This window comes from Coregonus clupeaformis, unplaced genomic scaffold (genome assembly GCF_020615455.1).
Source record: "Coregonus clupeaformis isolate EN_2021a unplaced genomic scaffold, ASM2061545v1 scaf0265, whole genome shotgun sequence".
NCBI lineage: Eukaryota > Metazoa > Chordata > Actinopteri > Salmoniformes > Salmonidae > Coregonus > Coregonus clupeaformis.
The window spans coordinates 158,198-182,897 of record NW_025533720.1 but is presented as its reverse complement, the minus strand read 5'-3'; the positions used below and the strand labels follow the sequence as shown (position 1 = coordinate 182,897).

General features: G+C 43.8%; 1 protein-coding gene across 1 annotated transcript; it reads right to left on the bottom strand.

Annotated features, from left to right (window-relative positions):
• Window positions 1-5,939: 5,939 nt before the first annotated feature.
• Window positions 5,940-21,685, bottom strand: LOC123484303 (butyrophilin subfamily 3 member A2-like). Its single transcript, XM_045214480.1, has 4 exons — window positions 21,571-21,685; window positions 11,868-12,212; window positions 11,257-11,359; window positions 5,940-5,949 (listed from the first exon to the last, which is right to left on the bottom strand). Exons 1-4 carry the CDS (start codon window positions 21,683-21,685, stop codon window positions 5,940-5,942), a joined length of 573 nt encoding a protein of 190 aa, XP_045070415.1.
• Window positions 21,686-24,700: the final 3,015 nt, after the last annotated feature.

The following is a 24,700-nucleotide window of genomic DNA, read 5'->3' as shown; positions in this document are numbered from 1 at the left end:
AGTATAGAGTGGGTCAGAAGTTCCACATCACACAGTGGGACTGTTTTGGAATAAAACACTAATATATTCTTCAACAGCTTCTATGTTGTGTGCTTATTGTTTAACCAATTATATGTTCTAGGCGCCATTTTGAGACCCTAAGGAGCATCAGGTACTCATGCAATGTATACCAATCGCATGTTCATCTTTATGTGAGAAATTAAACATTTATAACATTTTTATAAAGTATAAATAGCCCTCACTTTAGATGAAGCCACTCAAAAATATGTAACTAATGATCACTAACTGGTTTATAAAGACCTGTATTAAATATCTGATGAAGGATATAATTGACCAGCAAGTCAAAATATTTAGTATGACGTTTCATAAAGGCCTCACATTAATTACAGATATGTTTACAACTGAATGAAATGAAGGAAGATGAATACAACTGAATGAAATGGAGGAAGATGAATACAACTGAATGAAATGGAGGAAGATTTTTTACAACTGAATGAAATGGAGGAAGATGTTTACAACTGAATGAAATGGAGGAAGATGAATACAACTGGATGAAATGGAGGAAGATGTTTACAACTGAATGAAATGGAGGAAGATGTTTACAACTGAATGAAATGGAGGAAGATGTTTACAACTGAATGAAATGGAGGAAGATGTTTACAACTGAATGAAATGGAGGAAGATGTTTACAACTGAATGAAATGGAGGAAGATGTTTACAACTGAATGAAATGGAGGAATATGTTTACAACTGAATGAAATGGAGGAAGATGTATACAACTGAATGAAATGGAGGAAGATGTTTACAACTGAATGAAATGGAGGAAGATGAATACAACTGAATGAAATGGAGGAAGATGAATACAACTGAATGAAATGGAGGAAGATGTTTACAACTGAATGAAATGGAGGAAGATGTTTACAACTGAATGAAATGGAGGAAGATGAATACAACTGAATGAAATGGAGGAAGATGAATACAACTGAATGAAATGGAGGAAGATGTTTACAACTGAATGAGATGGAGGAAGATGTTTACAACTGAATGAAATGGAGGAAGATGTTTACAACTGAATGAAATGGAGGAAGATGTTTACAACTGAATGAAATGGAGGAAGATGTTTACAACTGAATGAAATGGAGGAAGATGTTTACAACTGAATGAAATGGAGGAAGATGTTTACAACTGAATGAAATGGAGGAAGATGTTTACAACTGAATGAAATGGAGGAAGATGTGTACAACTGAATGAAATGGAGGAAGATGAATACAACTGAATGAAATGGAGGAAGATGTTTACAACTGAATGAAATGGAGGAAGATGTTTACAACTGAATGAAATGGAGGAAGATGTTTACAACTGAATGAAATGGAGGAAGATGTTTACAACTGAATGAAATGGAGGAAGATGTTTACAACTGAATGAAATGGAGGAAGATGTTTACAACTGAATGAAATGGAGGAAAATGTTTACAACTGAATGAAATGGAGGAAGATGAATACAACTGAATGAAATGGAGGAAGATGTGTACAACTGAATGAAATGGAGGAAGATGAATACAACTGAATGAAATGGAGGAAGATGTTTACAACTGAATGAAATGGAGGAAGCAATCAAATGTCAATCAACTTTCCATGTCTGATTTAGCCTCTAACACACTTACTGGAAACCAGAAGATGGCATATAATGGATGTTTCATTTACTGGTGTTGTTTAGGTTGGTGTATTCTGTGGTCTGACCACTGCTGAGTTTATTTCCAGTAACTGAAGTAGTTCACAGTTAGAGTTGACAAGGCTGTGTATGTAGTGTTAGAAAATGTGCTTCCTAACAACACTGTGGTCAGAGCAGCACTGGGCTGATTAACCCCTCAGCAGCTGTAGATTCTCCAGTTGAGGAGGCCTTTCCTCAGTAAGAGTAGGGGAGACTGGGGAACAAAGTAACACTTTTAGAATTTTGATTATTATGAAAATATTATTTAAGTTAAATGTTACAATTGACCCAGTAGGTGAATGTTACACAGGTCAATAATTTAAAAAAAAGAGAGGCGGCAAGTATATTTACTTTAGGGCCTCAAACCCCTTTTTTTGTCCATAAAACTAAAAGTAATTAATGGATTTAAACAAAACCTCTTGGGCATGTAGAGACAAGAGCTTTAAGTGGTTTCTAATTGGAGTTATTTAGCGGTTACAACTGACCCTGTGTTACTATGTTCCCCAGGCTACCCTACCTTCATGTAGAATATTTAAAGTGACTGATTTGCTAAAGTAAAACATTTTTAACTTCTTCAACTACCATAACAATTTTAAAAAACTGAATTAGGTCACACAATTTTACTTCATGTAAAATTACCCTTCTAGTTGGGATTTAAAGGTGTGGACATTTATTTGCTAATTGTTTACATCAAGTGTTGCCTTGAATGTTGGCTTGTATGATAATCTATGAATCAATGTCTTATTTCATGAAAATACAGAAATCCTTTGTTTCAGGGGAAACATTATATGCGTTTACTCATGAGTGTGGGGAGGAGTGCCCGTTTCTGTCCAATGAGGTCATTTCTGGACAATATTATTTGCAAGTAAAATGATGGTTCTACTTTAGAATGGGGAGCCCACAGCCAATAGGGATGATTGATTGTTAGACATGCTAAATAGTCACATCTGTGCCACATACAGAGGAGTTTATCCAACCCAACCCTCCTGGTCCAGTCTTGACCACTAATTATACCAGACAGGACTCATCTTCTCCCAGATATCATCACAGAAAAGTTCATAATTTAGTTAGATAATGTTTACCCAGTGGAATCCTGAGGCATGATAGATCAAGAAAGATGAATATATAAGCTAAGCTTCTCATTTATTATGCAAAAACTCACCCCAGCACTTTCTGAGGCAGGCCTTGGAGGCAGGAAGGATATCACCCTCTTCTGGTCTTGGAGGCAGGAAGGACATCACCCTCTTCTGGTCTTGGAGGCAGGAAGGACATCACCCTCTTCTGGTCTTGGAGGCAGGAAGGACATCACCCTCTTCTGGTCTTGGAGGCAGGAAGGACATCACCCTCTTCTGGTCTTGGAGGCAGGAAGGACATCACCCTCTTCTGGTCTTCACCCCACCAGGGCAAGGACAGTGACGAACTGTGAGCTCTGTAGGCAGCTCCTGGTAAACAGCGTCCGGTCAATCCACTGCTGCTGCTTCTTGTGGAGAGTTGACCGCCAGCTCTCTGGACGCACCAGCTCCATTTGAGAGAGAGAGAGAGTTCAAATACTAATAGTTGACCCAACATTAGCAAATATTAAATTACAATTTCTAAGCTCCTCATTTATTATTTAAAAAACCTCGGCACTTTGAGGCATGCCTTGGAGGCAGGAAGGACTTCACCCTCTTCAGCTGGTCTTCGGCCCACCAAGGACAAAAGCCTGGGGTGGATAAAGGGGGCCTGGGGTAGATCACCAGGGACAGAAGCAAGGACAGAAGCCTGGTGTCCTGCATTGTAAACTCCCACTTCTTCCCTCTTTTAGTTCTCCATATCTCCCTTTCCAGACTCTAGGACCTGAGAAGGTGGTACGGCTTGTGCCAATATTCCATGTAACTCCTTTGCTGTGAAATCTTTCAGCCCCGGTAATCGCTCCGCCGCAATCACTATGATTTCTATCTTCCAGAACCTTCTCTCCACCTTGGCAGTGCCATCAATTACCATAGCTATAAATGCCACCAAGTCAAACCTTCTAATGTTTAAAACAGTGGTCACCAAACTACGGCCCGCGGGCCGGATACGGCCCGTCAGCACATTTGGCCCGGCCCTCTGAACAATCCCAGAGACGCTATCGGATTTTTTTCCTATTTGGCCTCCAGAAAAAAAATCCTAGGCCCGGCCCTGTCAAAGAGAGAACGGAATAATGGCGAAAAGGTTAGGTAAGAGAAAAATTGATTCAGAATGCAGGGTATTTAACCCGCAGTGGACAAACGATTATTTTTTTGTTCAATGCAAAGAAAAGGCTGTTTGTCTCATCTGTCAAGAGACGGTGGCGTATTCAAAGAATACAATCTTCGCCGACACTATGAATCCCGTCCACAAAGACAAGTACGATAGCTTGCAAGGTCAAATACGAGCAGACAAACTCTCAAAGCTAAAAAGTGGACTACTATCTCAGCAGAATACATTTGTACGCCAAGCTCAGCTGAACCAGGCATCCGTTCGGGCCAGCTTTCGGGTTGCTAAACTGATAGCAAGCAGCGGTAAGCCTTTCACTGACGGAGAGTTTGTTAAGAAATGTATGGATGCTGTCGCGGAGGAGGTGTGTCCCAAGAAGAAAGATGCATTTAATGCCGTAAGTCTGTCGGCGAGTACAATCACCAGACGCGTTGAAGAAATCGGGTGTAATGTATATGCCCAGCTGCAGCAGAAGACGAAAGAATTTGACTTTTTTTCATTAGCACTGGATGAGAGCACGGACGTGCAAGACACAGGGCAACTGCTCATTTTTATTCGTGGAGTTAGCGCAAACTTTGAGATATGCGAGGAGCTGGCAGCCCTCCAAAGTCTCAAAGGGACTACAACGGGAGAGGATATTTTTGACAAAGTGTGCCAAACCATGGAGAAGTTGGACCTGGACTGGTCAAAGCTAGCTAGCATCACGACTGACGGGGCTCCTAGCATGGTGGGCGAAACTTCGCGGTCTAATAGGACGCATGAACCGGGAGTTGGAAAAAGGGGTCTCACCCGCCCCGCTACGAGTCCACTGCCTAATTCACCAGCAAGCACTGTGCTGCAAAGTGTTGACGTGGGATTCTGTAATGAAGGTTGTGGTGTCGTGCATAAACTTCATCAGAGCAAAGGGACTTAAACACAGGCAGTTCCAAGAATTCCTGTCTGAACTGGAGTTCACGCACGGAGATGTGCTGTACTACACAGAGGTCCGATGGCTGAGCCGGGGCAGAGTTTTGAGGCGTTTTTACGAGCTGCTACCCGAAATTAACGCATTTCTTCATTTAAAAGACAAAACGGTCCCAGAGCTGATCGACCCAGAATGGAAATGGCACCTCGCATTTTTAACAGACGTGACAGAAATATTAACAGCCTTAACTTGCAGCTACAAGGCGAGGGAAACTCATTTGCGACATGTATTCACACATAAAAGCATTTGAGGTGAAATTAGCGCTGCTTTTGGAACAAGTGAAAAAGCGCAACTTCGTCCATCTTCCTGCTACCCAAAACCTGTCGACAGAGAACCCAGCGGTCCCGTTCCCAGCTGAAAAGTGCGTGGAAGCACTGGAAATGCTGAAGGCGGAGTTCGGTGTGCGATTCAGTGAACTACATGTTCATGCAAAAGAAATCCGTCTTTTTCAGAACCCCTTTGTTGCCGACATTGATGAAGCCCAGCCTTCATATCAGTTTGAGTTGGCTGAGTTACAGAACTGTGATGTTCTGAAAGACGCATTCAAGCCCAACAGTCTCATTGACTTCTATGCCGCCCTCCCAAACGACACATATCCAAACATCAAAAACACGCAATGAAAATGTCCACAGTTTTTGGCAGCACGTATATCTGCGAAAAACCTTTCTCGCATGGAAACTGCTGAAAACTCCGATGAGATCAAGATTGACAGATGAACATTTGCATCAGTGCTTGAGACTGGCTGTAACTAGAATGGAACCTGATATTCAACTTCTCACCAGCCAGATGCAGGCCCACAGTTCACACTGATGAACATACATAGGTAAGCTCACTTTTCTGACTTGAATGAGTCATTCTGAGCATAAACAAATATAATCATAATAAAATCTACTGGGATAAAATCCACCTTTACAACCATACTGGTAGTGAAATGTATTGTGCTGTGTAGGTGCTGTATCACTTAGTTCAGTTTCTCAACCTGCTTCCTTTGTGGTTTCCACAGGGGAAGTTGATGAGAGAGAGCTGCAAACAGCGGGTGTCTACAAGCCTACTGGAACCTACAAAAGGATTATAAGGAAGGAACACAAGAACTTTAAGAGACTGCTCATATGTGTCAGAGAGATTCTGCTCTGACAACTGAGCTGAACTTTTATCTGTTAAGATTGTGCATGGCACAACAGAAAGTTAATGTTCCATGGCTTTTTTTTCTATGAAGAACTCAGAGAGGGTTATTTAGTTATTATTTATTTCATTAATAGTGTTATTATTTGTTTCCTGACTTTTTTTCTGTAAAGAACCTGGAAAGGGTTATTTGGTTATGTGTGGCTTTCTGGAAAACAATAAATTTTTTAAGCTCCCCTACGATCGTCACACTTTTTCTGTTACAAACTGACACCGGCCCCCCATCAGAGAAGGGAAAAGTTATGTGGCCCTCACAGGAAAAAGTTTGGGGACCCCTGGTTTAAAATGTCAGGATCCTGCTGGTAAATGGCAACCCCTGCATCCTGCATTGTAGGTCTATCCACTACCATGGACTCTTCTGGTGCAACGTTCAAACCCTGAACCCTTTTAACAGCTGCTTCATCTGAAATGCTCTGGACAACCCTGACTTAGGCCACCTCATTCTCTTTCACCCTGTGTGGGGCATTCGGAAGACGTGGCTTCATGGTTCCCAGTGCAATTGCAACATGTCACATATTCATCACTTTTATAACACATAATATGATCCTTTCCACAACTAGGACATCTCGGATTCTCCCTTCTGCAAACACTTGCTACATGACTAAAAGATTTACAGTGATCACACTGCATTGGTCTTGGGATAAATGGTCTGACTCTGTAGTTAATATACTCCAACTGCACTTCAGTAGGGAGAGACTCCATATCCAAAGACCTGAAACGTTGTTTACTGTGTTCACTGTGTGGTGGAGAAAGCAGACACCTCTGTTGATGTTTGCTTCCCTCTAGTGGTCATGTTGGGTAAGTGCACCTCTAATGGTCATGTTGGGTAAGTGCACCTCTAATGGTCATGTTGGTTAAGTGCACCTCTAATGGTCATGTTTCATGCCTTCTAAGGTGCCTTCATTTGGTTGATTTTGAAGGCCGCGTCGATGTATCCTTCGCCGGGGAGGCTATCCCACTAATACAGTCGTGGTCAAAAGTTTTGAGAATGACACAAATACTAATTTTCACAAAGTCTGCTGCCTCAGTTTTGATGATGGCAATTTGCATATACTCCAGAATGTCATGAAGAGTGATCAGATGAATTGCAAAGTCCCTCTTTGCCATGAAAATGAACTTAATCCCAAAAAAACATCTCCACTGTATTTCAGCCCTGCCACAAAAGGACCAGCTGCCATCATGTCAGTGATTCTCTCGTTAACACAGGTGAGTGTTGACGAGGACAAGGCTGGAGATCAATCTGTCATGCTGATTGAGTCAGAATAACAGACTGGAAGCTTTAAAAGGAGGGTGGTGCTTGAAACCATGGTTACCTGCAAGGAAGCACGTGCCGTCATCATTGCTTTGCACAAAAAGGGCTTCACAGGCAAGGATATTGCTGCTAGTAAGATTGCACCTAAATCAACCATTTATCGGATCATCAAGAACATCAAGGAGAGAGGTTCAATTGTTGTGAAGAAGGCGTCAGGGCGCCCAAGAAAGTCCAGCAAGCGCCAGGACCGTCTCCTAAAGTTGATCGGGGCACCACCAGTGCAGAACTTGCTGAGGAATGGCAGCAGGCAGGTGTGAGTCTATCTGCACACACAGTGAGGCGAAGAGTTTTGGAGGATGGCCTGGTGTCAGGAAGGGCAGCAAAGAAGCCACTTCTCTCCAGGAAAAACACCAGGGACAGACTGATATTCTGCAAAAGGTACAGGGATTGGACTGCTGAGGACTCGGGTAAAGTAATTTTTTCTGATGAATCCCCTTTCCGATTGTTTGGGGCATCCGGAGAAGACAAGGTGAGCGCTACCATCAGTCCTGTGTCATGCCAACAGTAAAGCATCCTGAAACCATTCATGTGTGGGGTTGCTTCTCAGCCAAGGGAGTGGGCTCACTCACAATTTTGCCTAAGAACATAGCCATGAATAAAGAATGGTACCAACACATCCTCCGAGAGCAACTTCTCCCAACCATCCAAGAACAGTTTGGTGACGAACAATGCCTTTTCCAGCATGATGGAGCACCTTGCCATAAGGCAAAAGTTATAACTAAGTGGCTCGGGGAACAAAACATCGACATTTTGGGTCCATGGCCAGGAAACTCCCCAGACCTTAATCCCATTGAGAACTTGTGGTCGATCCTCAAGAGGCAGGTGGACAAACAAAAACCCACATATTCTGACAAACTCCAAGCATTGATTATGCAAGAATGGGCTGCCATCAGTCAGGATGTGGCCCAGGAGTTAATTGACAGCATGCCAGGGCAGATTGCAGAGGTCTTGAGAAAGAAGGATCAACAATGCAAATATTTGTCAATTGTCAATAAAAGCCTTTGACACATATTGTAATTATACTTCAGTATACCATAGTAACATCTGACAAAAATATCTCATAACACTGAAGCAGCGAACTTTGTGAAGACCAATACTTGTGTCATTCTCAAAACGTTTGACCACGACTGTACATGCACTGGAAGGTAGTTCATTAGAATCACGTTGCAGAAGAAAATGTCCCATGGCTTCAATACCGCCTTCGTGAGGAACATTCGTGTATAACGACTCAACATCAAAAGTAACTAACAAAGTATTCTCAGGGAGAGGATCAAGAGATTCAATAATAGAGACCATACTGCTGGTGTCCTTTACAAAGGAGGGGAGCTGTTATGCGACTGGTCTAATAAAAAAGTCAGCAAAAGTCGATAAAGGGGCCGTTACTGCATCAATGCCCGCTACAATAGGACGCCCTGGAGGTTTTGTAACATTCTTGTGTAATTTCGGCAAATAACTTAAATACCCATCCAGGACAGTAAAGATAGTGTTCTGAAATTGGGCAGTGGGGTCACTTCTCAGTTTCTTGTAGAAGGTGTTGTCAAGCAGTTGTCTATGACCATTTACATAAACTGTCCTGTCCATGAATACAACCGACCCACCCTTATTAGCAGGGAGGGTAAGGACTGACGTAGCTGATTGTAAATCAAGCAAAGCTTGTTTTTATCCTTAGGTAAATTATGGAAAGATATGTACTCATGTTGGTTCTTCAGGAGATGAACAACATCTTTTTCAACGAGTCTGCAATATGTCTCAATAGAGTGATTGCGATTGGCTGGAGGTACAAAATAACTCTTACTTCTAAAAGGAGTCGGAGTATGTGCAGGTGAGCAAGCTAAATGTTCAGTTGAAATATCACGATTTGGGGAGCTAAAGTATTCCCTTAAACTGATGTTTCTAAAAAAACTAACATGTCTCCCTTAACATCGAAATCTGAGTTGTAGGCACAAAAGATAACCCTTTATTAAGCAAGGAGACATGGACAGGGCTCAATATCTTGCTTGATAAATGAAAGACACTCAGTCCCGTGGGTTCAGGGACCGTGTGAACGGTCTCCTCTGCCTCCGGTAGTCGTTTCTTCTTACCCTGTCGGCCCAGTCTATCGTTGGATTCAAAACTGCCAATGGAAGCGGATGAGCCGCTGGTTGTAGAGCGTTGGTCAGATGGGATTGGATAGAAGTAAGCAGCCTCCCTCCTGCGTCTGTCATGGAGAGGAGGAGCAGTACCTCTTTTGTCAGGGTTTCCCCAGAAGTAGACTTTGTCCTCTGCCTTGTCTTTAATGAGGTGTTCAGTAAGGGTCTGGAACAAACAGACGTGACTGTCATGAGCCTTCATGTACCGAACAAGCTTTTGAGTGTTGGAGGTTCGTCTTCTTGATGTCCCTCACTTGGGGATGACTTATTTTGTTCAATGGACTGTGTTCTAATGATTCATGCACAGATACAGGAAACCAATAAGTGTTCATATTATATATATATATTATATTATTATTATACATGGGATAGTATAAAAGTAATATTCTGAAGAATGACAAGTGCTGATTTCTCCCCACGGTTCTGGTTTTGAGGCTTGGGCAGGCTGCAGTTCATCTGTCTAATCCCCTGCAAGGAGAAATACATTTAATGTATATTCCTGTTTGATATGCGTGCATATAATTACATTGGACATGTTTTCCTTTATAATATGACAGTGTTTGTTTTGTATCCAATGCATTTAGCTTACATTAGGATGAAGCAGTGGAGTCTGGTCTTGAGACCACATATTGAGTGTTTCTGTCTTGTCTCGGCGTCTGATACATGTGTTTCCATCTGTCCAATAGTATTTCTCATCCACTTTCACCTAATTCTACTCATTCATGATATTGTTTGACTATTTTGGGAGGTGATGATTTACAGTCGACTCCTGATAAGAGCTCAAATACATTTTTACCTTACCGAATTATTAGATGGCCTGCAAAAAAATACATTTACGCACTGAAAAAATGAGCGTGGACCAGAATGAGGCGCTCTCCTCTCTATATATAGTTCCTGCACTGAGGAATACCATCTTCAGAGAATGTTGTGATAATTTATCTGCAGATAATCGATGACTGGAGCTCAAAAAGCAACAGTGACAGTAAACAAACCATGGAGCCAAATTAAAGTTTCTTTCACATTCTTTATTTTGACAGGAAGTCAGTGCTGAGACAGGTCTCTTTTCCAGGGGAGCCCCGTATACCACCAAACTACACATTCATATACACATTAAAATAAACGTAATTATACACTACAATACATGAAAAACAAAACACAATCATGAAAAATTAATAAAAAATACATTATTCAGTAACAAGGTCAAATACCCCAGAAACAGCAATTCCTCAAATTTTTAAGCACATTGTAGATCATTCCAAACGCAAGGCGCAAGGAAACCAAAGGCTGATTTAGCTAATTCTCTAGACACCAAAGGAGTCTCCAGAGTTAACCAGCCCTGTGAACGGGTTTGGTACCTTGTCATTTTAAATCTGAACAGTGACGCTAGGTAAGTCAGAAGTTTGTGGAGTTAGCAAAAAGAGAATAATTGTGTGATCGACGTGACTACATAGAGGTAATAAAAGTGCCTCCTGTCATAAAATGAAGGGCACTATGAAAAACGTTCTCCAGGTGTTTAAGAGTAGAGGAAGCTGCACTTTGATAAAACAGTACCACCATAATCAAGAACAGCTAGAAAGGCTGACTGCAAAATATGCGATTCGGTTTCTGACCTTCACAAAAAGGAGCTGTTAACTATTGTGCTTAAACTCCGTTTGTAACTGAATTTATAAAACGATGCCACTCGCGCAATTAAGAAATAAATAAGGAGTAAAGAAATAAAGACACGTCCATGAACGTCACACCACTCCATGACAGGCTCTGGGTAGCAGCCTTCAGCCTCACAGCGCAGGACCACCTCATCACCTTTGATTCCTTCAATGGAGATTACTGGTCGAGACGCTGCACCTATAGAGATACAGAGATATACCACGGCTCTCAGCCAATCAGCATTCAGGGCTCAAACCACCTTGTTTATAATGTTATACCACGGGTATGACAATAAAATAATTACGTTGGTAACCAGTTTATAATAGCAATAAGGCAACTCAGGGTTTGTGGTATATGGCCAATATACCACGGCTAATGGCCATATCCAGGTTGCGTCGTGCATAAGAACAGACCTTAGCCGTGGTATATTGGCCATATGACACACCCCCTCGTGACTTATTGCTTAAATATAACAAGGGTTTGCTGATACTTATGGACCTTAAAATTCTAAAAGTAACTTCCAATGACTCACAGCATTGTACATTGAATTAGCTGGGGTTATCACACTATTAAGGTTAGCATGTAGGCTAACCAATCTATCTAACTAATACTCATCATGCAATGGACTTGACATTGAACTCACCCTTGATTTCATGTGATCTGTCTCTTAAGGGGGATTGGGTGGTCAGCAGGTGTGTTGACTCACCAACAATGAGTTGAATGGTGGTTTTCTGGTGGTCCAACAGTGGAATGTAACAGGTGTAGTTTCCAGCATCAGAGAGTTCCACTCTGATCAGCTTTAAACTAGCGTTGCCTTCCTCTAGTTCTTCTTTAAACAGTGACGTCCTTCCCCTGAATGATGGATTCTGGAGCACAAGGTCGTCCTTCTCATCTCTGTAAAGATGCACCTCTTTTGGTTTTAGGTCAGGTCTCTGCCATTCTACTGTCTGATACACAGCGCTAAAGGTGGGTCTCAGGGTGCAAGGCAGGATGACGTCATCGCCAACTAAGGCCACAATGGGCTCAGCAGAACCAGCAACCTGAACTGTCCCTGAGAGAAACAGATTACAGAGTGATATACTTTGAGACAAAGCAAGATACAGGTCTACTGAATGTTGAGCAGGTTGACAGTGACTCCCACAACAGCTAAGGCAGTTTGAACAAGGAAATGGTCAATGAGCACTGACTAGCATTAGACTAAGTAAGATATAATGTTGAGCAGGTTGACAGTGACTCCCACACTAAAACCATCTCACTAAATAGTAGGGATCAGTTAGAATAATCGGTTTATCGATTAGTTGATCGGGGGTGTTTGAATCAATCACAGATACGGAAAAGGCTGCATTTCCCACAGACAGCTGATCTCTCTTTAGTGAGAGCTTTATACAAGGGTACCTCAGGAGCCACGTTTTAAAGGTCCAATGCAGCTGTTTTTAGCTCGTTATCAAATCATTTCTGGGTAACAATGAAGTACCTTACTGTGATTGTTTTCACTTAAAATTGTCAAAAATAAACAAAAATAGAATCTTAGCAAAGAGCAATTTCTCAAGCAAGAATGTATCTAGGACTGTCTGGGAGTGGTCTGAGTGGGGAGGGGGAAACTGAAAACTAGCTGTTATTGGCAGAGAGGTTTGGAACTCTTTCTTATTGGTCTATTAACTAATTTACTGCATGGTGATGTCACCATGGAATCACAAAACTCCATCCCACCAAAACAGGCTGAAATTTCAGGCAGTCTTTTCAAACAGCTCTTACACTAAAAGGGCATTATCATCATTTACACAATTTCACAGTATTATTCCAACCTCATAGTGTGGAAATCAAACACAGGAAAATCACATTTTTGACTGCACTGGGCCTTTAATAGCTCTCCTGAACGGTTACCTGCAGACATTTGTTAAAAGCGGCAATCAGCCATTGAAACAATAACGAAGCCTTTTCCCTGTTTCGGTAAAAAACTGAAGGAGGGGACTGAAGAAATGTAACCACTCTCAAGTTAATAGACAGAGCTATGGGAGCAACAACTGACCATCCATGACATCAAAATGTTACACCTGCAAATCTGTGTACAGGACAAATACACTTTGATTTGGCCCCGGTTTCCTAGAAGTATCTTAAGGCTAAGTTTATCGTTAGAGCCATAGGATCCTATCCGATGCTTTTGGGAAACCAGGCCCTGTTCCATTCTATAGATGCTGTGTATAAGAAAGTTTAAGAAAGTGTAAGAAAGTAACGTCACAACCGCAAAATCCACATTAGCACTAGCTAGCAAACGTACTTACCGCCTGTGTCACCTGATGTTGATGATATAGTGATGATGTACATTAACATTGTACACAACCAGCAGGGCAAAGAAGTCTTCATATTGACCGGTTAAGCGTCCAACGTTATGGTGCTCCGGTTAAAGACACAAGCGGCAGGAAACAGGCAGGAAACAGGCAGGAAACATTGAAGTAAGTGACTCTGCTGAAAATGTTCCCCGGGTTTGTAGAAACCCACACATGCTGGAACATCACGCCATACAAGCAGAACGTCACCGCCCGCCCCTCCCCTCCAATGACTGTAGTGTAAATCAGTCCTTCTCAAATAGTGGGGCGCGCCCCCCTGGGGGGGCTCGGAGCAATGCCAGGGGGGGCTCGTGTGACCCCGTGGAACGTGCTTTTTTCCCCCCAGGGAGTATGGTTTTTTTGCACCGAACAAGAGCACACAGCACAGAGCAGGATATATGAAGTGCAGATAACAAACCCTTAAGAGACACCATGGAAACATATTTAACTGGGATGAAAAGAAAGGCGGAGAGAGACGGAGATACTGAGACAAACGTACGTCTCCCGAAAGCTACGACGAGGAAATATGACGAAGCGTATGTAGCGCTTGGCTTCACTGTGACTACGGTGGGAGACGAGCAAAGACCAGTATGTTTACTGTGTCTAAAAATGTTGGCAGCGGACAGCATGAAGCCAAATAAATTAAGGCGTCACTTAAAGACATTACACCCCAATCACGCTGATAAGCGCTGCAGTTTTTTCAGCTAAAAGCGTGCCGAATATTGCCAACAATCGTCCCGCTTTGTGAATGCTACTTCAGTAAACCAGCGAGCACTGTTAGCATCATATAAGGTGGTGTACCAAATTAATCAGTGCAAAAAACCCCACTCCATAGCAGAGGAGCTGATACTGCCTGCAGCATTAGACATGGTCTCTGTCATGCTGGATGACGCAAGTGCTGCAAAAATAAAAACTATCCCTCTGTCCAATGACACTGTCGCCAGACGTATAAATGACATTGCTAACGATCTTAAAGAACAGCTGGTAGATAAACTCAAAGACAAACGTTTTGCCTTACAGTTCGATGAAGCAACTGACAGCAACAAAGACTGTTTGTTTGTTTATCGCTTATGTACGTTTTGACGTGACAAACTCCCTGTGTGAGGATTTACTTTTTTGTAAATATGTCAGAGACAGAGCCACAGCTGAAGAGCTATTCAAAATGCTGGACTGCTTCCTGACTGAGAATGGGCTAAAGTGGGAGAACTGCATTGGTGTTTGCAGTGATGGTGCACAGACCATGGCAGGGATGAGAAAAGGACTTCGGGCACTCATCAAGAAGGCCTCACCTAATGCTGAGTGGACACACTGTGTTATACACAGAGAAGCACTGGCTTCAAGGCACCTTTCCTCTGAATTAAGTGAGGTTATGACTGACATTGTAGGTGTAGTCAATTTTATAAAGACCAGACCACTAAAAACAAGAGTCTTCTCTGCTATCTGTGAGGAGATGGGAGCTGAACATCAAGCTGTGCTGCTTCACAGTGAAGCAAGGTGGCTGTCACGAGGAAAAGTCTTGTCCCGAGTTTTTGAGCTCAGAGAGCAGATAAGAATGTTTTTCGGACAGGAGCACAAGTATGACCTCGCAGAAAAATTTAGTGATGAGAACTTCCTGGCAAAACTGGCCTACCTGAGTGACATATTTGGAAAGCTAAATGAACTAAATCTACAGCTTCAAGGGAAAGATAAACACCTCCCCTCAGGTCACAGACAAGATCAGCTCTTTCACTCGAAAGCTTGCAATGTGGGGCAGGCGACTTGATGAAGGAAATACTGATTCATTCGAGAACCTGCATGAATTTGTTGACACTACTGACTATGATGCCACCTCAGTGATTCCATATATAAAGGAGCATATTTCATCACTGATGGGATTCTTTAAAAAGTACTTCCCTGAAAACAGTTCCCAATATGACTGGGTGAGAGACCCTTTCAATGCACCAGCTCCAACTGGTTTCAGCTCTGCAGAGGAGGACCAGTTCATTGATATGACGTCTGACTCCACATTGAGACTGAGGTTCACATCACAGACACTGAGTGAATTCTGGCTGAGTGTAGAGAGACTCTTAGGGCAGAGGGCCATGGGCATTCTTCTTCCTTTTGCAACATCTTATCTTTGTGAGACTGGCTTCTCTGCTGTTGCTGCACTGAAGACCAAGTACAGGTCCCAGCTAAACATTGAGCAGGAACTGAGAGTTGCAGTACCATGCTTCAAACCCCGCTTCGAAAAGCTGTGCACTGCAAAACGTGCTCATTGTAGCCATTAATCCTGACTTCCTCATTTTGATTTAAGCAAAAACTGAAGCAGGAAGCACCAGTGATTTGGTTAATAAAAAAGTGGTCAGATGACGCAGATGCTAAGCTACAGGACTGTTTTGCTAGCACAGACTGGAACATGTTCCGGGATTCTTCAGACAGCATTGAGGAGTACACCACATCAGTCACTGGCTTCATCAATAAGTGCATCGATGATGTCGTCCCCACAGTGACCGTACGTACATACCCCAACCAGAAGCCATGGATTACAGGAAACATCCGCACTGAGCTAAAGGGTAGAGCTGCCGCTTTCAAGGAACGGGACTCTAACCCGGACCGCTATAAGAAATCCCGCTATGACCTCCGACGAACCATCAAACAGGCAAAGAGTCAATACAGGTCTAAGATTGAATCATACTACACTGGCTCTGACGCTCGTCGGATGTGGCATGGCTTGAAAACTATTACAGACTACAAGGGAAGCACAGCCGCGAGCTGCCCAGTGACACAAGCCTACCAGACGCTGGCTAAACCACTTCTATGCTCGCCTGAGGCAAGCAACACTGAAGCATGCATGAGAGCACCAGCTGTTCCCGGATGACTATGTGATCACGCTCTCCGTAGCCGATGTGAGTAAGACTTTTAAGCAGGTCAACATTCACAAGGCCGCAGGGGCCAGACGGATTACCAGGACGTGTACTCCGAGCATGTGCTGACCAACTGGCAAGTGTCTTCACTGACATTTTCAACATGTCCCTGACTGAGTCTGTAATACCAACATGTTTCAAGCAGACCACCATAGTCCCCGTGCCCAAGAACTCTAAGATAACCTGCCTAAATGACTACCGACCCGTAGCACTGACGTCTGTAGCCATGAAGTGCTTTGAAAGACTGGTCATGGCTCACATCAACAGCATAATCCCAGAAACCCTAGACCCACTCCAATTTGCATACCGCCCCAACAGATCCACAGATGATGCAATCTCTATCGCACTCCACACTGCCCTTTCCCACCTGGACAAGAGGAACACCTACGTGAGAATGCTATTCATTGACTACAGCTCAGCATTCAACACCATAGTGCCCTCTAAGCTCATCACTAAGCTAAGGATCCTGGGACTAAACACCTCCCTCTGCAACTGGATCCTGGACTTCCTGGCGGGCCACCCCCAGGTGGTAAGGGTAGGTAGCAACACATCTGCCACACTGATCCTCAACACGGGGGCCCCTCAGGGTGCGTGCTCAGTCCCCCTCCTGTACTCTCTGTTCACCCATGACTGCATGGCCAGGCACGACTCCAACACCATCATTAAGTTTGCCGACGACACAACAGTGGTAGGCCTGATCACCGACAACGATGAGACAGCCTATAGGGAGGAGGTCAGAGATCTGGCCGTGTGGTGCCAGGACAACAACCTCTCCCTCAACGTGACCAAGACAAAGGAGATGATTGTGGACTACAGGAAAAAAAAGAGGACTGAGCACGCCCCCATTCTCATCAACGGGGCTGTAGTGGAACAGGTTGAGAGCTTCAAGTTCCTTGGTGTCCACATCACCAACGAACTATCATGGTCCAAACACACCAAGACAGTCGTGAAGAGGGCACGACAAAGCCTATTCCCCCTCAGGAGACTAAAAGATTTGGCATGGGTCCTCAGATCCTCAAAAAATTATACAGCTGCACCATCGAGAGCATCCTGACTGGTTGCATCACCGCCTGGTATGGCAACTGCTTGGCCTCTGACCGCAAGGCACTACAGAGGGTAGTGCGTGCAGCCCAGTACATCACTGGGGCAAAGCTTCCTGCCATCCAGGACCTCTATACCAGGCGGCCACCCTAGTCAAAGACTCCAGCCACCCTAGTCATAGACTGTTCTCTCTGCTACCGCACGGCAAGCGGTACCGGAGTGCCAAGTCTAGGTCCAAAAGACTTCTCAACAGCTTCTACCCCAAGCCATAAGACTCCTGAACAGCTAATCATGGCTACCCGGACTATTTGCACTGCCCCCCCACCCCATCCTTTTACGCTGCTGCTACTCTGTTCAAGTATTTATGCATAGTCACTTTAACTCTACCCACATGTACATATTACCTCAACTACCTCAACTAGCCGGTGCCCCCGCACATTGACTCTGCACGGTACCCCCTGTATATATAGCCTCCCTACTGTCACTTTATTTTACTTCTGCTCTTTTTTTCTCAACACTTTTCTTTGTTGTTGTTTTATCCTTACTTTTTTTTTTGTTTAAAATAAATGCACTGTTGGTTAAGGGCTGTAAGTAAGCATTTCACTGTAATATCTGCACCTGTTGTATTCGGCGCATGTGACCAATAAAATTTGATTTGATTTGATTTTTTAAAAATCTGCACAAATTGTTTTATTCATTTTTGTTTTATAGGTCAAAGTGTTTCATATATTGTGCTCCTGAGTTAATGTTGCTGATCAATTTGAATTTATTATTATTTATTGATGATATTTAATTTAATTTTTCAGTATCAAATGGTCAAAAAATGTTTACAGTTTAAATAAGGATTGAATTATTTTCTTAATTTCAGGCAAATTGATGCACTTTAAGTATTTTCTGTTACAGACTAAAAAACAATGTTAATAAAGTTATTCTTTGTTGTAAGTTGATCTATATTTAATGTTAATAAGGATACAATGTTATGCAGAGGTGTACTTATAACAATTTTATAGACAAATGATACTATTTACAGTCGCAGCGGAGAGTTGGGGGGCGCGAAATGTTTACTTCTTCCTAGGGGGGGCGTAACAGAAAATAATTGAGAAGCACTGCTGTAAATGAACATTGTTGCCATGTGGTATTGTCGCCAAATTGGGCTACTTTGAAAACGATGTCGCGGGTGAAAATGTAAAAACATTAGACAGTGACGGTAGACCGTTATGATGGCAGAGATGAAGTTTACAAGGTGTTTGCTGGATTTGCCTAAAGTATCTGTTAATGATATACGGAGGGTCGTCCGGACATCCAGTACGACACCACGTAGCAAACTGGATAAAGGCTTCAAATTTTACATTTCTTCTTTTCTTTGAAGGTAATATGCTAACGCTAGCTAGCCTGAGCTAGAAGCCTTGCTTTGGTGTTTTAAGTCATTTACATTTTTACATTTTAGTCATTTAGCAGACGCTCTTATCCAGAGCGACTTACAGTTAGTGAGTGCATACATTATTATTTTTTATACTGGCCCCCCGTGGGAATCGAACCCACAACCCTGGCGTTGCAAACGCCATGCTCTACCAACTGAGCTACATCCCTGCCGGCCATTCCCTCCCCTACCCTGGACGACGCTGGGCCAATTGTGCGCCGCCTCATGGGTCTCCCGGTCACGGCCGGCTACGACAGAGCCTGGATTCGAACCAGGATCTCTAGTGGCACAGCGAACACTGTGATGCAGTGCCTTAGACCACTGCGCCACTCGGGAGACTCCGTCATGACTCCGTCCTGCTTCAGGTTAATCATGCTTTAAATAAATAACGTTCAATCATGTGTATATACCTCTCACTTCATGTGTTTGTACTTTTATGAAAGTATCAGGTAAAAACAGGGCTACAAATGAGATCTCTGTGAGAGCCCACTGCTACTGCTCAATGAAGAAACCAAAGCCACCACACCAGCTGAGAGTAGGACTAGATTAAGTGACACGTTCAAAGTTCTGTTGAACTTGTTCAAGGTTCCGTTCAACACGTGTTTTACTCGTTTAATGTTACCACAGCTTTGATTGCCGTCGCTAAGAGAACACTTTAGAACTTTAGTGGTTTCCACGACAGCTGAACAGTGGTAGCCTAATACAGACCAGAGTAGCTGAGTGGGAATTGCCATGCTTTGTTGTTGGGTCTGTTTTAAACAAATTAGAGTTTGGTTTGAAATGTAAACAATAATGAGATTACTACTTTTTCCTGACTTGATGACTGCAATGACAGTACCATATTCCACTCAGCTATTCTTCAAACTGCTGATGTTCTACTCAAAACTGTCCTGTCATCTTTACTTCTTTCTTTATAAACACATGGCCCAACTTCCTTGCTTTTGAACTTGATGTTTCTACTTTTCAAGAGGAATTAGGAGCAAAACCTTCACTCCACTGTTGTTATTGGTACTAGGCTACAATGTTGCACCACTCACCTGCTGCTCTGCCAATACTGTTTGAAGGTAGGTAAATGGCACAAGACAATAGGTAAGTGGTGCAAGACAGTAGGAAAGTGATGCAGAAAGCACAAAAGTGACACGAGACAGTAGATAAGTTGCTTACACCAGTAAAAAGTAGAAAGAACTAGTTCTGCTCCTGCTGCTGCAGACCCTCGTCTTTCAAAACCCATTAAATGATGCTTCTGTGTATTTCAGACGACATTGCGTGATTCACAGCCAGTTGTGCTTGTTAAAAAATATGTTCACCGTTGCATTGCCAGGCCTCATCAGTCTTTGCTCCACTTCGTGTCTCTTGTCACCCGTATGAACCTGCAGGTGGCTGGGCTCTGTCTGCTTCCAAAAGGCCATCAGGTGGGCATGACTTGCAAACCAGTGGGACATACGTGTTAACATTTCTATATGTTAAGTGGCCAAACACAACATTCAATTGCAAGCATGTTAGCGTCCTTATTGACAGTTACACGACATCTTAGAACATTTGGCACTAAGGTCAGAAGCTGGACCACGCACACGTCAGTCCTTTTGCTTACTGCTCTTCTCAGTATTTTAAAATACAATGAATGCGCTAGTAGATCGCCTAGATCTAGGTAGATACTTTACTCATCCCGAGGGAAATTCAAGGTTTCCAGTAGCTTACAACAACACATGCAACATTTAAACAGATAATAATACTAGTAATTGTTGACAGCTCAAATACATAGGCCTATATATTAAACACATTGGACATTTTTATTTACCTTGTGAAAAACCTTATGTCATCATCAGATCCAGCAAACCGCTCCAAGCAGAACTTGCTGCTGATAGTTATCTCCTCAATTTTGATTTCGGAGCCTTGCTATCTCTACACTAAGTTCTTCATTGTGGTCGAGGGACATATCCAGCGCAGCAGGTTCAGTACTGTTGCAGTAGTCATGGTCAGGAGGACAGTCCAATTCCACAGACGGATCATTCATGGTTTCTGTGTTGCGTTCACTCGGTCCTTTCCCAAACTCCGGGCCGTGGGGCTGGAAGACTGAAATTGTTCCATTGAAACAGCTCTGGAACAGCTCCCCTTCTTCAGACGTCTTCCCCCAGCTGGAGTCGGAGGCTCTATCACGTCTTCCCTTAGAAAGTGTCGGCTGCAGACTCGTGTGTTTGTTGTAAGAAAGTTGACTCGTCGAATGTTAATCACCCACCGTTTATGTAATTCACTGTTGTTTGAATGTTAAATGACGAGACAGAGGCATTGATGCGAGTAACCAGTCTTGTTCAGTATAGTGCAATACATCCGGGTATCTCAAGTACACCGGTAAAACACTGGAGTTGCAGTAATTAACATTTACCAACAGCTGGCATCATTGTGCCATCTTCCACCCATACCATCTTCCCTTTTATAAAATAGGACAGGAGCTGTCAATTCACTAACAAAACAAACCTAGTAGTAATTTCCAACATGAACAGTTTAGTATATATATATATATATATATATATATATAATTTTTTTAGTTAACCACTTAACACATTTTGATACTCTCTTCACTTTTATCTCTGTCTGTCAACAATCCCTAATGGGAAACCTACAGATTAAGTATTTTTGGTGGCTGGGACAGACGCCGGCAGCGTGAAAAGACAGGGGGCTTGTCTGCGTGGACTGCGGGCTCCCGCACAGGCGTGTCACCTGACTGTCTAAGGGGAGTATTGATGGGCGAGGGAGTGGCCGACCTGTGATCCCCTGGCTCTTCGCCCAGTGCCTCAGGCCCCATGTGACTTGCTGGGGTTCCGTCTTTTGTCATGCGACCCCTATGACCATCAGAGTTCTGAGTAGATGCTGGCTCAGCAATCCGAAGGTCAACCCTGTTACGGACGGTACAGTGATCCATTCACTTCGACCAAGTAGGAGCGCTGGTGCCACTTTCTGTACACAGGATCCGAGTCTCCAGAGGCCCGTCCGGTCCCCTGGTAGTGGCTTCATTCGCACCGTTTCACCCACCCTGAGCTCAGGTAAGTATTTTGCTGATTTGTCGTAGATGAATTTGGAGACCTGTCTTCTGTGACGTAGCTTCACCAGCACGTCTGTCACCACACATGGCTCCAGGAGAGTGCTTGCTACTGGCAGAGCTGCTTTTAAACGCTGTGCCATGAGGCGCTGGGCCGGGCTGCTATCCATGCCTTCTGTCGGGCTATTGCGCCACTGCAGGATTGCTTTCCAGGCATCTTTCCCCTCTGGCAGAGCTTTTTTGCAGAGGTTCTTTGCGATTTTGACTGACTCAGCGTTCCCATTAGCTTCTGGGTGTCGTGGTGATGAAGTAACGTGCTCGAATTCCCATTCTGCAGCAAATTTTCCGAACTCACATTCGGAGAATTGGGGTCCATTATCTGAAATTACCCTATCTGGCTGGCCATAGCGGGCAAACTGAGCCTTGCAGCGTTTGATCGTTGTCGCTGCTGAGAGGTCGGGGAGGAGGTCAATCTCCCAGAAGTCTGAGTAATGATCAACTACCAGCAGAAAGTCTTTGCCACTGTGCTGGAAGAGATCTAGACTTACTATCTGCCAGGGGCGCATTGGTAGCTCGTGGGACATCATCGTCTCTCTCTGTTGCTCAATGGCATATTCATTGCAGATTGTGCATTTACTGACAGTCTTTGATTTCACTCTGCATTCCTGGCCAATACAGTGTGTCACGTGCTTGTCTGTAACAGGCCTCACCTCCTATGTGACTTGAGTGCACGCGCGCCAACATCTCAGGGCGCAGAGACCGGGGAATAACGACTCTCTGACCCTTGAATATTACTCCGTTTTGAACACTGAGCTCTTCTTTGACTGGCCAATATTCTCTGGTGGCTAAAGCAGTTTCTTCCTTGCAGTCGGGCCAGCCCATCAGAATCACAGACCTCAATGCCTGGAGTTTGCTCGTCCCTGTCTGTGTGCTGTCTGATTTGTATAAGGCGCTGGTCCGTAACATTGAGGTAGTCAGCCTGGTTGATGTGTTCAACATCCACTTGCTCTGTTTGTAAGCTGCACACTGCGTGTTGTTCATGCATGGAGCGTGTGTGAGTGCCTGATGCAGTAGCCCTGCTGAGCGTGTCACTCACATACACATCTCTGGCCCTGGCTTATACACCACCTTGAGGTTGTAGTTTTGTAGGGCCAGTAGCTCTGCAGTCGTTTCGGTGCATTCAGGAGAGGCTTGCTGAATATAGCAATAAGGGGCTTGTGATCTGTCTCTGCGGTAATATTGTCACGCCCGTACAGGTAGTGGTGGAAGCGTTGGCATGCAAATACAATGCTGAGGCACTCCTCCTCTATCTGGGCGTAGTTCTGCTCTGTTGGAGTGAGTGCCCTAGAGGCGAATGCCACAGCATGATTAAGCCTTTTTATTCTAACACTGTCAGTCATCATAATCATCAGGAGGTGAAATGCTAAACTGACCTTGGATCATTAACTCTGGGACTACTACATCTCTATTTCAATGTAAAGCATCTCTTTAATAATACTTCCTGTTGACCTGATCAAGTGACCTCTCACCTCTGATCATGCTGTGCCCTCTATGTCTCAGCCAGTTCAGATGCGGAAGGGGTTCACCGACACAGCTGATATAACCTAGAGGATTTAGGGAGAAGGGGGGAGAGCGATGAAGTGAAGCAGAGAGACTGTTATTGAGAAAATAAGGTAGTTAAAGAGAAACAGTTCAACAGGAATCTCTGTGTGTGGCCTCACCTGGTGTCCACACTGAGCGGCTGCAGAGTACTTTGTACTGAAAAACATTCACAGACACACGAGGACAAACAATATAGCGTAGTTATATAAATAGTAATAATGAAGTGTCTTACTATTCTCCATGGTTGGTCCTCTTGCCTATTCTTTGAAGGTGGAAGGAGCCACAGTTATACACCTGAGCCTGCTTACTGCACAACACAATCCATCAGTCAGATTCATACACCAGTGTGTCGGTGTGGGTTATAGGGTGTCTAATTGTTCTAAATGTTTTCAATATGGGTGACTCTTAAAATAGCCTGTTTTGTTTTTGTACAGACATCACCCTTACCTGAACAGCACCCTCACCTGAGAAGCAGAAATCAAAAGTAGAGAAACCGGGAATTGAGTAACTGCAGTTGGCATAGCTAAGTATATGGAAGAATACTCGTATTGCAATGTGGACGGCTCTTAAAAGAGCCTTTGGTTGTGCATAGTGTAGTCTATGGTGTTGCCAGGGAACAGCACCCTCTTCGAAGAAGTAGGAGGTGAAGATCTCCCGCACACAGATTGCCTGCTGTGCTGCGTTGTTGGCCCCCATCCTTGAAACATCCTGCAGAGCAGCAGACTTCTCCTCTGGCACACGGCGGCGAGCTGCAGATCCCCTCCTGTTATGCAGGACCCAGGTAGCTCCTCTGGCACACGGCGGCGAGCTGCAGATCCCCTCCTGTTATGCAGGACCCAGGTAGCTCCTCTGGCACACGGCGGCGAGCTGCAGATCCCCTCCTGTTATGCAGGACCCAGGTAGCCTTCACACGCCTGAATTCCCCCAGGAGGCAGTCCCAGATGGCCCTGGTCACCCAACCTTGCAGTGCCCTACATGGTAACTGAAGGCAATCGTTTTGAAGGAATCTCCAGTTACAAGGTATCTGTAGGAATATGGAAGAACGTCATTATTAGACTTTTACATCACCAGGTCATTGTGGATTACTAGAGTATCATATCCCTTATAACAAATCATGATAACATTAGATAGATAGATGCATGTGTAGCATGTGACAACAGCAGGATCATATCAAGGATAGCATCACAAATGAATACATAAAAACCCTCC

Bases quoted from the DNA above. Each gene is read 5' to 3' on its own strand.
- LOC123484303 (XM_045214480.1), bottom strand. From the start codon at position 21,685: ATGACAAAAGACGGAACCCCAGCAAGTCACATGGGGCCTGAGGCACTG. The intron at 12,213-21,570 runs GTGACACGCCTG...TGTTTCTCTCAG, and splicing joins TACTCCCCTTAGACAGTCAG to GGACAGTTCAGGTTGCTGGT. The intron at 11,360-11,867 runs GTGAGTCAACAC...GTATCTCTATAG, and splicing joins CACCATTCAACTCATTGTTG to GTGCAGCGTCTCGACCAGTA.